This window comes from Dromaius novaehollandiae, chromosome 1 (assembly GCF_036370855.1).
Source record: "Dromaius novaehollandiae isolate bDroNov1 chromosome 1, bDroNov1.hap1, whole genome shotgun sequence".
NCBI classification, from domain to species: Eukaryota; Metazoa; Chordata; class Aves; order Casuariiformes; family Dromaiidae; genus Dromaius; species Dromaius novaehollandiae.
Genome location: NC_088098.1, coordinates 203450373 through 203466483, shown reverse-complemented (window position 1 = coordinate 203466483; position 16111 = coordinate 203450373). Strand labels below are relative to the sequence as shown.

At 34.1% G+C, this 16111-nt stretch overlaps 1 protein-coding gene across 2 annotated transcripts in view; it reads left to right on the top strand.

Annotated features, from left to right (window-relative positions):
- DYNC2H1 (dynein cytoplasmic 2 heavy chain 1) overlaps window positions 1–16111 on the top strand; it is a 186503-nt gene that overhangs the window by 143337 nt on the left and 27055 nt on the right. For both annotated transcript variants that reach the window (XM_064505084.1, XM_064505083.1), the window contains 2 exons: window positions 6180–6389; window positions 10533–10622. In XM_064505084.1, the coding sequence (XP_064361154.1) occupies window positions 6180–6389; window positions 10533–10622 (300 nt within the window). The remainder of the gene's footprint in view (window positions 1–6179; window positions 6390–10532; window positions 10623–16111) is intronic.

Sequence of the window (16111 nt, the reverse complement as noted above, 5' to 3'; positions counted from 1 at the left end):
ATACCAGAGTTGCAAGTTTTCAGGTGGGGCAGGAGCCCTCCATCTGGTGCCAAAAGTCACTGGCTTCCAGGTTTCACTGTCATGGGAGTTTCCCTTTTCCAACCCTGACAAGCACTGATTCTGCCTGCCCATCCACTACAGTTGGGAGTTTGGGCTCTTGAAGCTGCAGGATCTTGAAGAGGATCCAGTGGATCTCTCTCTCATTCTTCCTCATGCTGCACCTTCTGCTGAACTCCTCCCACAGCTCCTTCACTTGGCAGCACAGCTCCTCAACAACTGCAAACCTCCTGCAGTCTAGAAAAACATCTGCTCCAGCCTTGGCAAGAGGCTCCAGGCACTTCCTGCAGCCTGAGACTTGCAGAGCTCTGTCCTCCTCCTATCTGAGTCAAAGCTTCTGATGTTGCGGGGACAGTTGCTCCAATGACTGTCAGGAACCATGCCCTGTGGCAAGTACCACCATAGCTGAGGACGAGTACGCTGATCTGAGCAGTATTGCTGGGCACTTCTGTGCATACTTGGGTGCAAACGGCTGCCCCAACAGCTGTCTGTTAGCTGCACTTTGACTGACTCACTCTACCTGACCCTGCTTTGAGCAGCCTCAGCTGTTCTGTGATTCTCTTTCCTGCCCAGTTTTCAAAACTATCACAATCATTGTGGCCAAACAGGAAAAATTGCTGATATACGTTGGAAATTTAAGTATTTTCATTTTAGACATTTTGAAGTGGGAACTAATGGTTATGTATTAATAGAGTAATGAGGAATTATATGTTTTAACTTTTTCAAAGATATTTCTGAATATTTTCAGCACTTTCATTTTTCCTTTCAGTGGCATACATCATATAAAGCCCTGTTAAATGTAATGACCAATTATTCACACAATCTGAGACTGCTGCAATAGGGTTTATTAATCTTTGCATTTCTGTAACAATATAATCATAGAAGCTGCTTCTCTTTCATTCGCCATTTATTAATCCAACCAGAATGCAAACTGGAATTCTTCTTTGAATTTTACTTTAAATTAAATAAGTACTTAAAATCTGCTGCAATTCAGTACACAGATGTGTTCGAAGTTATACAAGCACACTTCCCCTTTCTATTTAGCTGTTTTGGACTAACCCCAAACTCCATAATCTCTTGACATTTTAATCTATATTAGCCTCATTTGAAAATGCACATTTTAAATCTTGCCATTAAAGAACACTCTGATAATGAATACTGTCCTAAAACTGCTTCTGCAGTGCCTTTCAGCATGATTTAATAACAGATTAACACTAGTCAATTAAACTTGCATGAACCCACTGTTAACTTTAAAAACATCCCCTCAGACACACAATATAAGTTTGCACAAATGGTTGTTTACTGAAGAAAATGAAGCCATCACTGAATAAATTGTCAAACAAATGTCATAATCATGTTCCCTGCTATGGATGGATGCCCCCTCTGCAGACTGTAAGCCAGGGCAGGGCCATCAGAACAGTTCAACCAGCCTGTGTCTTACTGTCTGCTGCTTTCTTCCCACACAGCCCTTGGCCATGGCAGAGTATAGATCAGGCCCATTCACTGTCACATGACTGGATGTGCATCATTTTCAAACAAAATTAAGGCATTGCCCATTGTGTGCTACTCTACAGGAATATCAGTCCACAGTGGTGACTCCACAGATGTCCCATCACGACCAAATGTCTGTCTGTCATGTGTAGAGAGAGGCAATAGGAAATGCTCTATTCTGGTCACATGGAAGATGCATTTTCAGCCTTGTGTCAGGGAAACCCTTTAGTACCTCTTTGAAAGTTAAGTGGCTCACCCGTACCAAAAAGTTGGAAACAACTGCTTCAAAATGATTTTTCATGAATGTATGATTATTAGCTGTCAAGATTCCCAAAATCATGAAAAATGTTCTACCTTATTTTTTATTGTGTTTTAAATTGAAAGTTAATTAATTAAAGATTTTCATAAAGTTGCATAACACTGCAAGAGAATTGCAAAAGTAGTTTTGAAAATTAATGGGTTGTTGCTCATTTATTGAAAAGATTAGGAACCTCAGCTTTAACAAAAGAACCATGTTTTTTTCATCAAATAAAGTCAGTGAAGCAGAAATTTTAAGATCATTCTCTCTTGTACTCTCAATAATGAAAAATTTGTGAAGTAAACAGTGAGAGGCTAATATGAGTAGGCAGAGAGAAGGGAGGGAAGAGGCAGAAGAGACACATGAAAAGGCCAGTGTAGGGGTCCAAAGAATGACAACAACGAAAGTCAAATTGTGAATCAAATGCAGCACTACTGGAGGTAAGTTAAGTTTTCAGAACGTATTGGAAAAAGCTTAAGTTTAAGAAGATAACGAAGGAAAGTTCTGGAGCAGCTTAGATGAGACTATATGAAGTGTTATATTAAATCAAGATAGTAACAAGCAGAGAATTCAAAAAGGAAGGATGACCAAAGATATCAAAATACACCTAACTTAATATTGGTAGCATAATATAGTATTTAATGTTAAAGATTATAACATATCTTTGGGTTCTTACGATCAGGAAAAACACTCTGTATTTCAGCACTTCTTCATCTTAATTCCCAAACAGGTCATGAGAATATTTTTAAAGCTAGTGTGAGTTATATACATAATGGATTTTAAGGGAGTGTAATAGAACATTAAATGTATAAGCTGATCTCAGAATTCATAATTAATTTTGCTATAAAAATGACAGATGAGTTGCTTCAACAAATTCTTAGGAGAAAGTATTAAAAAGAGTGATGGAATGAATATGGAATTCATAGGACAGCATTATGTAAAGGGCAGTATTGAGGAACTTAGAGGCCTCCACTTCGAGCAAGTGTTTAATGAATTAAGACAGTATATGTGAAAGACTGAGCACAGCCTGTGAGTTGCAATGCCATTGTTCTTCCTTTTTTTGGTAATTAAATACTCCAACAAGAAATTATCAACTAGCCTAAGCCACAGAAGCCAGAAGCACTTGTACATCAGACACAGTCTGGATCACAGAGAAATTAGCATAATTCCTTTTTCCACCTCAGTAAGCTATGGTCTCAGAAAATTGAAGTAAAGCTCTGGTACTGTCATTTCAGAATGCATGCAAAGACAAAATACAAAACATGACATATGTAAATAGCCTATGTTCCTTACACTTTGACCAGTGAGTAGCTTTGTGGTTTACCTTCCTCACGCTGTGGGAAGCAAGACCTGATCCTTCATTTTTCTGTGAGTCATAACCCAAGATATCTGTATTAGCCTTTCACTTAGCCTTTCTCATATTTTTCCATGGTAGATGAGTGCAGTGTGAGCTTGAAATGAAAAGCATTTGAAAGTTCTGGCAAACGTACGGTGCCTATGAATGGTTATGGAGACAGACGTTCTGTGTGCTCTGGAAAGCAGGATACCATGTAACAAATTAGAAGTTCATTTAACCTGAAAAAAAGCAAAATCAGTTGTTATTTTAAGAAGAGATGTTTCATAGAAGGTAAACTGTGATTTTACCATTAATAAAATACTAGAAAGTGAAATAACAAAACATTTTTTTCCATAACATTTCTCAAAAAGTAGGATTTTTTTGGCATTTGTGACATTGGTATTGTGTAGAATTTTGCAATGAAGGTTTAAATCCTGTAACTGAAATTCAGTGCAGCATGTTATCATATGTCTAATGGCAGTTTCAGAATACACGCTAGATATATTTATATAATCTGTGAAATTTATATAAGCTGTGATTAACATTTGCAACATCTTGCAAGATACCATCTTTTTAAATTAACGAGTAAATTTGGATTTTCAGTGGCTATAATGGAATAGAAATAAGTGATAAAAATGACAATGGGAAATTGAGAGCAGTCTTAGCAACCCAGAATTTGCACATAGTACTATATCAGAAATATTTGTTCTTTGTATTTAATATGGAAGCTAGGTTTGAAAATAAAATCAAGATAACATACTTGTTCATCTTCTAAAGAAAAGATAAGTAAATGTGATTACATAAGTCTTGTTCTATAAAATATAATATTTTAAATATTATGTATAATGCAATGAATGGCTTATATATGTTGTTTCTTAGCGTAAGCTGTAAAAACCTATACACTTATGTCCATATTACTAATACATTTGATTTTGTTTGAGTGAATTGTAAATGTTTCAAGATTGATTAAGCTCTTCAGTTATACAGCAAACTTTAAAAGAGGGTTTTTTTTCCAAATGGATCTTGGATAATCAGTCAAATATCCCTTTTAGTGAAACAGACAGATTATGTGTCCTCTAGAGCTGTTAGGTACTATGTTACCTACTTAAAATATGTGCTGTTACGCTGTCACTGCAGATTAGATGCTACATTCCAACTGAAGTAATGTTATGATTTAGCTTTTTTCTAAACTTACTATTTCCATTTTCTACTTTCTTGTTCACTAGTAATATACTTTCACAGAATAATTTAAAAAAATCAAGATACTTAGAAAGCTGTGTCAGAGTAATTTTTTTGCTAATAAATTTACTTAAGAGTGATCTGTTGAGTTACAACTTTAAGAAAATTTAGTATCAAGGAGAAATAAAAAATGAGTTGTTTAAAACAACATTTTTGAAGGATCTGCTTTTATTCAAATCTGCATTTTCAGTTTAAAGAGTGTAATTCTCATGATATGTTTCTTTATTTTTTCTTATTTTGCTTTTACAAGCTGTATTTGTGGACTATGGTTACTCAAGGCCAGAAATCTTTAGATATAAAACTCTACAAAAATCTCAGGAGGAAAAAGTAACAAGATGTGCAGGCTGCAATCACGCTTAAGATCAAAATTCCAAATCAAAACATTCACAAATGCCATGATCAACAGAAGATCATTTCCAACTCTGGAAATAAATACTTTTGAGCCTGGCTTGTCTTTTTTTAAAAAAATTGAGCTGAGCTAAGAAATAGAAGAAATATTTTACTATGATTGCAATCCCAATTGCAATCCGAATTGCAATTGTTTGAGTAATAGAAAAGCTGTATTAATCTAAGCTTTCTCTGCTTAGCTTCTGTCCCTCAGAAGTTTTTTTTTCCCATCTCCCTTAATGTTTGATTAATAACTCATCAAACAGTTTTTCTTAAAATTGCTAAGTAGTTGATATCAGTGGCTCTTTCTCGTCACTTGAAAGGGGATTATTCTTGGAACCTCACTGATCTTTCCACTTCTGTCATGTAGCCATGAAGTAATTGCCAGCTCAAAACATAAAATAATTCTGTGACAATTTGATAATGTAAGCCCTCCTACTATTTATTATTCACTTTGATATAGATGAATACAGTGTTTAACTGGACTAGCTTAATTATTACTGGTAATAAAAAATGTTTTGTGATCAGTACATGCTTATGACTGGTGGTACAGAAAAAGTGAATCAGTATTAGCTTAGTTTTTGGAAGATGCTGAATTTTTTGAAAAGAATGATAGAATTTGTTTCTTAATAGAACAGACCAACTATCTGGACTGTTAATTCTAAGAAAGATTGCTTCCATTTTCACGTTACCACAAATAAATTCTTAAGTAAAACTTTTCATTCATAAATGTCTGGTGTCAAGGAAAAATGAACATGTAAAGAAAATAAAGCATATAAGACTGATACCTAAGATAGAATATTGCATGGCTGTGTGTAATATATTGTATTTAAGAGATGTAATGGTCCAGTTAATCACATAATATTTCTGGACTGAGGCGTATGGGTTCTCTGCCTTGCCTGCCATAATTTAGTGATACCAGTGAGAAGCAATTTCTATCCTTTGTCAGAACTGGTTAGTTACACTAGGTTCATCAATGCAAAAGCTGTATCTGGCAACATAGTTTATAGTTCCCAGTACAATCTTGCAGTGCTAAGTGCACTACTACTTATTGTACTGTCACACTAGCACAAAGATTAAAAGCAATGATTCATTCAGCTAAATGAAGAATTTTCAAGAATTCAGTTCCATACTTCTAAAATAATAGGGTAGACCGGAGTCTCAGAAGAGTGGTGCCTTTACTGTAATATCCCAGGGATGATACTGAAGCTATCATTATAGCTGTGATCCAGTGTCAAAAAGAGGGGAATATGTTACTTAATTCAAAGGCAGCAAGGCCATATGGAGTATTATGGATTAAACAAAGAGTATATGGTATATCATAGCAGTTTCCCTGAGTTCATTAATGGGACATCACATGTTCTTTTCTAGAATTCTAACCTGATTCATCAGAAGGTGTCTCCTCCTATGGAGCGACAAGGATCTCCAATTTTATCATTCATTACTCTTGAACAATTCAATGCCATTATCCTTGTTCAGAGTGTCCATCAGTCACTTGCTTCTTTAAGTAAAGTCATCAGAGGTACCTCATTATTGAGTTCTGAAGTACAAAGACTAGCAAGTGCTCTGCTGAATCAGAAGGTAAGCAATTTTTTATGAATTAACATTATAAGCAATGAAGAATGAAAATGAGGAAATTGAACAAAATTCTGATACATATTTTCATGTCGCTATGTGCTCTAAGTTCTTTATTGACAGTGACTCTAAAATGGATTAGTGAGTTCCAGAGAATCCTAATCTTTAATGGAATCTTTCAGGTGGTGATTATGGTTAGAGTTCAAAACTAATTCTTAGATGTAAAACGAAGTTTACTGTCTAAATGCCAGTCTGTAGTCTTTGTACAGAGAAATTTATTTCTCTCTTCTTTAGTGGAGGGCTGTCTACATTAGAAACAAATATTATTAAGTAGTCACAAGTAACTTCAAATATTAAAACAAAGCTTTTCTTATAGCTTTGGGTTCAGACACATTTACTGTGCAGCTGTTTCACCTGACAAACTGCTGCTAGACGTGTTTTGGGCTAAATAAATTCATCACCTGGAAACTTTCTGAATGCATGTTGAGTAATAAGAATTCTTTCTTGATATTGGAATGAAAAGATAATCCTTAAAAGAAGCCTCCAGTTATTTTATGTATGTATTCTTAATTTATTGCATAACCGAACCAAGCTTTTTCTAGAATTAAACGCCAGAAAAATGTTGCTTCAAGTACTTGCAGAAGCTTCTGAGTGTGTTATATACTTTCATCAAGCTCTCTTAAGGACAAATCTGATAAAATTAGACATTTTGGAATAGTATTTCCATTTCAAAAGCCAAGTCATGTTAGATAAGTCAAGTATAAGCCTGTAAAACATGTAAATCTGTGACTTTTCTCCATTTTTGCAGTTTCTTAAAATTTCAGTTTCACTACAGTGGTAATGACAACAATTTGCACTCTGTATTTATTCCGTACGGATTATTGCCATATCACACCAGACAAGGTGTACCTATCTACAATAATGAGGAAGTTAGAAGTATTACGTATCATACACTTTCTTTAAGAGGGACTAAGGAAGATATATTTCATTCCTTTTCATCTCTGAATCACAGCAGACGGCAGGTGTCTGAGAGCTCAGCAGAGAATCCTCTTGATTGTGTATGAGAACATGCATTTCAACACCTAACTTAACTCATGATCCAAAGTTGCTATACAAGAATTACTGAACTGTATAGTCCTTTGAGCAAGGTATCCTTGATAATAGGTGGTTAGGATTTAAGCCCCGGTTGCACTGAAGTCTGTTCTGGACTAAATAGGATAGGGGTTTGTTTTGTTTTTCTTTTGAGAACTAAACTCTTATGATGCAGTGAATAGGTTCAAAAATAAAACTTAAATTGCTGAATACTGATAAACATCTGGTGTAGCTGTTAATCAGAGAGCCAATAGATAGGGCAGATGAATTGGGAAGAAGGCATCCCCTGAAGACCTGAGAATGGAATTGTGACTTCTAATGTTTTGATGAATATATAATCTCCTGTTTTTTCTACGCCAGTCCTTCCTCAAAGGAAGAGTGGTAAGGTTGCAACAACAGTCTGAGAGGTGTCTCACCATACTGGGAGCTGGTGTTCGCTATCCAAGATGGCGCTTGAACTCGTTTCACTGCATGAATTTTTGCATATTCTTGATATACAAGCAAAGCAAATGAAATTCATACATGGATTTTCTTCATGTTTTTCAGAGTCCAACAGGGGTTTTTTATAAACTAGTACTATTAATGACAGCATATTTACATGCTTCATCATTAATGGCTGGATAATTGGATTCAGCCATGGATTTGAAACTCAGTTAACGTATTCAGTATATCTTCATGTAGGGAACAACTACTATTAAAACTTTTGTTACACATTTATTTACCTATCAAATTTCTAAGCAAAATAAGAATTAACATTCTTTGTCTTTTGAGATAAACAAAATAGCATTTGTTAGCAAAATTTCAGTACAATTAGAGAGAGTTATCATTTTCATGTTAGCAATCTAATTGACTTTTTGTTACTGAGCAAGAGAATATGGCTTGCCCGTGTGCTTTAAAGAATAAACTTAAATTTAGAGCAGCAGCAGCTATGAAGTCAGACACCATCACAAAAATGTACTTAAAGCTTCTGTGCATTTTTATCTCTCAAAAACACTGGTTCAGTGCCTCCTGCTACACTGAGCAAAGTTCCTAGAATCTCATCTGCTTACTTACCCACTTACCTTGTCACAGATCACTTTATTGGATTGTGGCCATAAAACAATCTTTTCAGAAGCCCTTGGGAGAGGCAAATGCTGCTCTATTATAACCGTGGTGGCTAAACCTCAACATATATATTACCTCAAAGTGATTTGTTTCAGGTATTTTCTATACACTGGTCTAATTTGGTTTCACATAGTCATATGTTTGGTAATAAAGGGCTTTTTTTGACTAAAATTTTGAAAGCACCAAGATTATAGCTCTTTTCAAATCATAGCTTCTGAAGAAGCTGCTAGAATATCAATAGAAATGTGACACTCTACAAATGTATGACTTCTCATGGTTTCAAGAATGTGCCTTATCTGTGCAAAATTAATATGTTGGTGTACATCTGAAATATGCCTCCATACTAACAATTAACGAAGCTATTTCTTTTACAATTAGAGTAACTTACAGTGATACGTTATCATCTTTAGGTGAGCGCCTTCTAAATGTTAGATTGCTGAGCTGTCTGTAAATGCATATTCCATTTCTCAGTGAAAATCTTAGCCTGTGATATGAGTATGTTTTTTACTGCTTGTTATTTCAAAGTGTTTTCCTTCAAATTTCAAAGTCTCATTAGTTTCTGAAATTAGTAGAAAGTTTCTATCAGTACCTGATAAAACTAATCTCCATTTACCCAGAGATATGGAAATTCCTGAAGTCTCTGGCAAGGCCACTCTTTTGACTTCATCTGGGTTTTTTTTCCCACGCTCATTGTCTCTACAAACTGCAAACCTGTTTTTTAGAGTATTCAAAATCAGTCCACATGTACTGTGTAGTCATATCTGTTATGTTCTGAGATTTTCAAACACTCTAAATTCAGGGAAATTATCAGCACCTTAGCATTAATCATGTACATCAGTGTTGCAGGATGTTGCAGTTTTTAAGAGAATCTTCCAAAATGCAAGAAGAATACTTTCCCTATTCAAAAAAATTTTCAAAAAATTTTCAAAAAAGCTTCATAACTATGGAAAAAAGCACGAGGTTAACTATGCTTTATTTACTTGTTCTGAACATATTCTAGTTTATTCAATTCGTTATTAATTAGTTTCCACAGATCCAGAACTTTTCTATTTTTTTGTGTATAAAAGGTGGCATGGAGTGGCTTACTTTGAAAGATACATCTTACTTTGAAAGATATTTTTTCTTATGAACTTCTGTGGTCAGATTTTGAAATTTCGTTTAGCACATATGCTGGTAGATTGTGAACTTCCTTGAAAAACTAACCATAAATGTTAAACAGTATAAATTGAGATGCTCAGCATCTTTTGCATTGTGTGATATTCCCTTGGTAATGAATTACATCAATTCTCTTTTACTTAAGTAGGAGCTTCTTGCAGAATCAAATTGTGGTGTGCTTTACAGATTCTTGTGGAGTAGGTACAATTAATAAGCTTTTCTCCTTGTTTTAAAAGGAGGAAATCTAACAAAAAGATCCTTTAAACCTTTCTTTTTGAAGTCAACGAGAAATCTATATATGGAGGTCTTGCAGAACGTCATTCTCAGATCTTGTTCTACAAACAAAGACAATGAAAACATAATATTGCAGAGGAATTTTATCAGATTGACTTCACCACAGAGCCGCACAGCTGCATGTTCTAGGAGGTGGCAGCAAAGGCATGGGAAGCTGTGGCCGCAGTTGAAGAGATGGTGGATAGTGGCTTTCAGGGAAAGGATCAACTTAGGCCTGTTTGAAGTGTTTGTGGGACCTACATTATGTGTCTTTATTGAATAACAGAGGTTCTTATAAGTTCTTCATCAGCATTGTATCTTTTTAGGCCATATAAAGACTGTGGAACACAGTAAGAAATTCCATTAGCGATTTCATGCTTTGATTGTTATATTATTTCAATTGTCCTTTTTCTTTGTAGATGTATTTGATATACAGATTATTTAATTTCATTGAAATTGCTAGATTAAAATGCAGTGATGACAGTTTTGAAATGGATGCTTTCAGTAAATACATTTTTATTTCAGTGTCCCCTCACATGGCAAAGCAAGTGGGAAGGTCCAGAAGATCCTTTACAGTATCTTAGAGGTCTTGTAGCTCGAGCACTTGCTATACAGGTAATTTTAAAGAGTCATTTTACCTCTGTACATTAATGTTCAGTGACACGGTATATTGTGTGCATTACACTATAGTAGACCTTTCTGAACAAAAGTCCCAAAGAGTTTTAGAAGTTGTGTGAAAAGACTGGTAAAATTTGATGGATGGATGAATAACAAAAAGACTGCAGATCGAACAATTTGAAGTCAATAACTTAAAATGGAATCATTTTTGTATTTACTTTATCTCAGTAGCTTTACATGCTAGATTTTAGTCATCATTTTTTCTGACAAAAAAAAAAGATAGATTTATTTATCTAGATTTATCTTAAGAATTCTGTCACATTCTTTAATCTGGCGTAGCCTCAATAGTAACATGGAATATTCTTGTATAGAAAGGATAGGTTATGGTGAGATATGTAATAGTTTTTGACAAAATTATGGTTTTATTTAATACTTGTTTTGCCCAAATTGCTGAAGAAGAGTTCTCATTTATGCTTCAGTCAGTGTATCTATATAAAAGTTCAAACTATTTTCAAGTTCTTTGCAAGATTGTTTTGAAAGATGAGGCTTGAGTAAAAGACAAGGGTAAGTCAGGGAAAAGGTTCTGTCATTTTAGTCCTATGCAGTAATGCTACTGTGTCGGTAGTAGGGTTCTTTTAATTCCATTTTTAAATGAATGGTTTTGAGAAAAGTACAGTTTTCTTTGGTCAGATGTAATCTGTTTTTCCAAAATGTGGCTTCAAAATTTTATTTTTCATTTTATCTTTAAGTTCTATACTGTTTGCTTTAAAAGAAAGCCCAAGTGAAAAGTGAACTGGAAAACAAATCACTTTAAAATGTTGATATATTTCTAGTTACAGCATGACCTGTAGGTTTTGCTTTTTCAGAGTGCATCATATAGCCTGACATGTATTTGAAATGGCACATAACCCTAGAAGATGTTCTTAAATTAAAATGCTAACAGGAATCACTTAGCTTTTATGTTTCATGTAGGCATTAAATATTGCTCTTGAATGTTCAGTTAACAGAGGACTAGACTATTAAATATTTTACAAAAGGGGAGTGCATAGAGTTAAATGTACAGGTAAGATAATAAAAGTTTGTGCAGAGATGCAGAGCTATGAATCTATATACATATATATTTGTATGTATGTTTCTATATGAATATATTTATGAGATATAATTAAGTCCACTCTGTGATTCAATCAGGTTGAAAGATTCAGTATATCTGGGAGTCAGTCATCCATCCTTTTTGTCTGCTGATTGCAGGTTTTGGCATATGCAGAGTCATACTTGATGACTAGACTCAGCAGTTCGTTGTTTCTACTGATTCAAAGATTTATGTTCTTGCTTCTGAGCAAAATCTGATCCATTACAAGTCTCTTTAATGTTGCGAGTCTGCTGCAGCTTGTCCCTTGCTTTCTTCAAACTTTAAACAAGCTGTAATATTTTCTTCATGTCAGCAATGGAAAGTTTTAGCTTTCCATTCTACCTGACCAAGACTTTTTTAGTTCATATTTTATCTGCTTTTATATCCTGCTGTAAATGCTCAGATGGATATTAGGGGAAGGATTTATTTTTGTTTTTGGTGACCTAACACATTTGAAGGTTAAATAAAACTTCATTGTCAGTACCTATTCTTTGTCTTTGTCCATTTTCAAATTCTTCCCAAGTTTTTTCACCACCTATTTTGGGTATTAGTAATCATATTTTAAGAAAGTAATAGGATTTTTTAAACAAATAATTTTAACTACATGGGTATTTGAATTTAACTCACAAGTCAAATTACCTATAAGCAATACATGCATCAGTAATGAATCTATGAAGAGGGGTTGAATTGCAGCACTAGAAATGTTGGCATGAACTATTTGCCTTAACTTTGGGGGAATTATATGTTATCCAGTTTTCTCAAGGTCATGAAGAGTAGAGGAAGCAATTTTTACAAACTAGTATTCATTGTAATGATCAGTACTATAGCATGATTTGTAGAAGTGTATTAGATCATCATATCAATATTAATCCTAAGATACCAATTTGTAGGTGGCTAAGATAATAGGCATATGTATACCTATAAACATAATGTTATTAGCTAAATTTATTATGATTGACATTACCATTAATTTAAGATAGTTATACAGTATAGTTAAGCGTATGTTTCCACCTAAAATAAAGACAAATATAATATGTTCAGTAATCCAGATACCATAGAAGGAAAGACTTTTCCTAAACATGGATTGGGGAAGAGTGGAGGGAGGGAGAGAGAGATAGGTGATGTGGAAGAGACAGCATACTTAAGTATCTAGGATGAATGTTGTAGGATCTTATGAACAAGGGCAGATAAGTGGCCGTAAGAAAGGCACAGAGAGAGGCCTTTTGCATCTGGATCCTGGCTGAAAAACATCATGGTTGCAAGCAAGGAAACGAGATCAATTCTTTTTATTTCTTTAATACTTGAGAAAGGAGGACTGGCGTGTTCCTGGACACAAACAGAATTCCATCACAGATTGCCAAATTGATTATTAATCCCCACCCCCCCAGCCCCGACTGTCCTAATACCTTATCAGACTCTGAATTTTGGTAGCAGTTCTGTCAAAAAGGATGAAAGCATACTATTAAACTCAATGTAGCTTTGCTACTGTATGTGCTATTGTATTTTCAAGTTATTCCACACAAATAGTACTGTTTTCATCAATGAATCTTTCATTTATTATAAAGACTCATTGTAAGCTTTTGTCAAATTTTGCTCAGCCAGCAGTCAGGTGTTACTTTGAGATCTATTGTTGCTGATTTAGGCATCCCAGAGAACTAAAATTACATATATATATATATATATTTTAGTATGTATCTATATATCCATACATCTTTTACTCTAAGTATGATCTGTTGTGTTTCTATTCCTGTTTTTAATTGTCTTCTTAGATCCAAGACCTCAGGCATCCATTTTGATTCCTTGTTAAATTACTCACTGTCAGCTTTCTAAAATGAATCCTCTATTAGAATGGGAACATAATTTATTATGGGTCATTGTATATATATTTGCACATATTAATAACTCAAAGTATTGTTATATTTGGAGCAGTGCATATACTTCCCTTCTTAAAATGGCCGTCATCTTCCTTGCATAGTATTTTAGATAGCACAAGAATTATCTTGATTTGGAATTTACTCCTGCAATCGAGAGTATTAACATTTTCAGGATAGGAGACTGTGTGTACGTTTTGTGAGAATGGTTAATAATCCACATTACATTTCAGACTCCTAGAATACTTACACATTCATTTATTGCACAAAGGTAACAAATTGCTTCGGTATACAGAGCTAAGTACAAAGAGATACATACCCATAAATCGAGACACTTGTGTATAGAACAAAAATAAATGGTCAAAGAAGAAGGGAAAATGAGAAGTCATTCTAATGGAGGTAGTATAGAAGTTGATAGAAAACTAGCCTTTGAAGCAAATAAGGGAATTTGTATTCTCCAGTTTTACAAGGGGATAAAACAAGAGTGTCCAGAGTCTGACAAAATCTGTCAGTCTAGAGTCTGACAGTGAAGAGGAGAATTTTTACTTGAGGTAAATCCATACAGAAGAGGTGTATATAAGCTAATAGGCAGACAAATGAGAAAGTCATTTATATCAGTTAGTTAGTGTCTAAGGGAACAGATTTCAGTTTGTTGGATACACAGAGAAGAAACTGGGAAAACCTTTCAGAGATGATGTGACAATAATTTTTTTAGGAGGTACCGACCTTCTATTACCTCCAGGCAAGAAATAGAGAGCACTTATTTTTGAACCTGATTAATGCAGTCTTGTCCAGTGGGATATGAAGAAGATTTCTGTGAACATTAGTGATAACTGTTAGGTTCAGAAGGAAGTTTTGAGAGGAATGTGATTTCTTGACATTACTTTTCCCCCATATTTTTCTATAGATGTGCTAAAGAAACTATATAATGGATGTATCTAGCGTATTCATAATATTTTTGTTATGCAAACCTTTTTTTTGACTACTGCTTATTTTTTCTTTATTTTTTCCTGCTGAAAAAAGCTCAAATTGTAAATTATGAAGTGTAAAAATAGTGATACTAGTGATAAAGTACAAGAAGTGATACTGCAGATGTAACTTGATCACGTAACTATGTATGGCGATGATAACTGTTATCTTCTGCTGTACCTTCTCTGTTTCTGACTTCTGCTTTTATTCAGTTAAGTGCAAACTGCATGCCATTTTCTGCACTAATGAGAATTTTCTTTAAATAGAAAATTGAGATTAGAGGGCAAGCTTCTGTATGGAGCACTCCTATGCAAAGTGGAGATAATGTAGCAGAGTACAAAGGGATAAAATTTTTGTTAGGCAACAGTAATAGATTATTTAAAACTGAGCATATTCAAAAGATTTTTATTTCCATATATTCCCCCAGTCAACTGTTGACAAATGTACTGTGTTATATTACTATAACAGTAATCTTTCTCTGTCATTGTTCCAACTACTGACAGTCTTATGCATATAGATTACTTAGTATGTAAAGTTATGATAAAATCGGTTACAATTTTTAAAAACTAATTTACTGTAGGATAGAGATTTATTAAGGCAGAGCTTTACAGTACAACTTTAACTGCATCCATGGGCACTAAATTCTGTTGACTTTTTTGTCCGTGACAATAGAAATTAGTGACAGATGACAGAATATTGGCTATTATCTTTTTAAATGATTTTTTGATATTAAATATGTAATACGGTTGTCTATGATGCACTTCTTGATAATAAATTGTCAGGCTGTTTTACTGCTCAAGAAGCTAGTGAGATCACATCTGAAATGCAATTTCTACCTTTTCATTCTTGTATTAATTTTACCAGATAATGTTGATTATTTCTAATTATGCATTTCAACTTAATCATATTTTCCTTAAATGTTACTCCAATTCATGTTTATGCATGTTACAGCAAGAGTTTGATTTGCCTTAATTATTTTTAATTAACTTTCCTTTTTTATGAGTTTTCATTGTTAATTTTATACATGCAATTCTTCATTAGTTACTTATAGCTTTAGCTTTTAAGAGTTTTAATAAACGCACATAGATTTTTTCATCACTCTGGGAACTATCTTCAGATTTATATTTCAATAAAGGTCCTATTTTGGACTGGTTTAGTTTTATATGACCAACTTCATCATCATAATGTTTTTTTCATAGAGTTACTCATACCTCCCCCTTGTTTCTTTCACTATCAGCTATTGACTTTTACCTTCACCATTGGAGATATTGCAATGTCAAAGTTGTACTAAGAGTTTGCATCTAGTAAGGAGGCAGTAAGTGTATACTTAGGTTATTAGTTAAGGACTGCGTTGTCAAAATGTTTGCTGCCAGTGCAGAAAATAATAAAAGCAACTGCTTTGTTTCATGAATTGAATAGGGATGGGAAGGAATCCAAAATATAGTCCAGATGGTAGAATTATTATGGTAGAATTTACAGAAGTGTAGAGATCTTCTGAGAGTATTAAACAACAACAG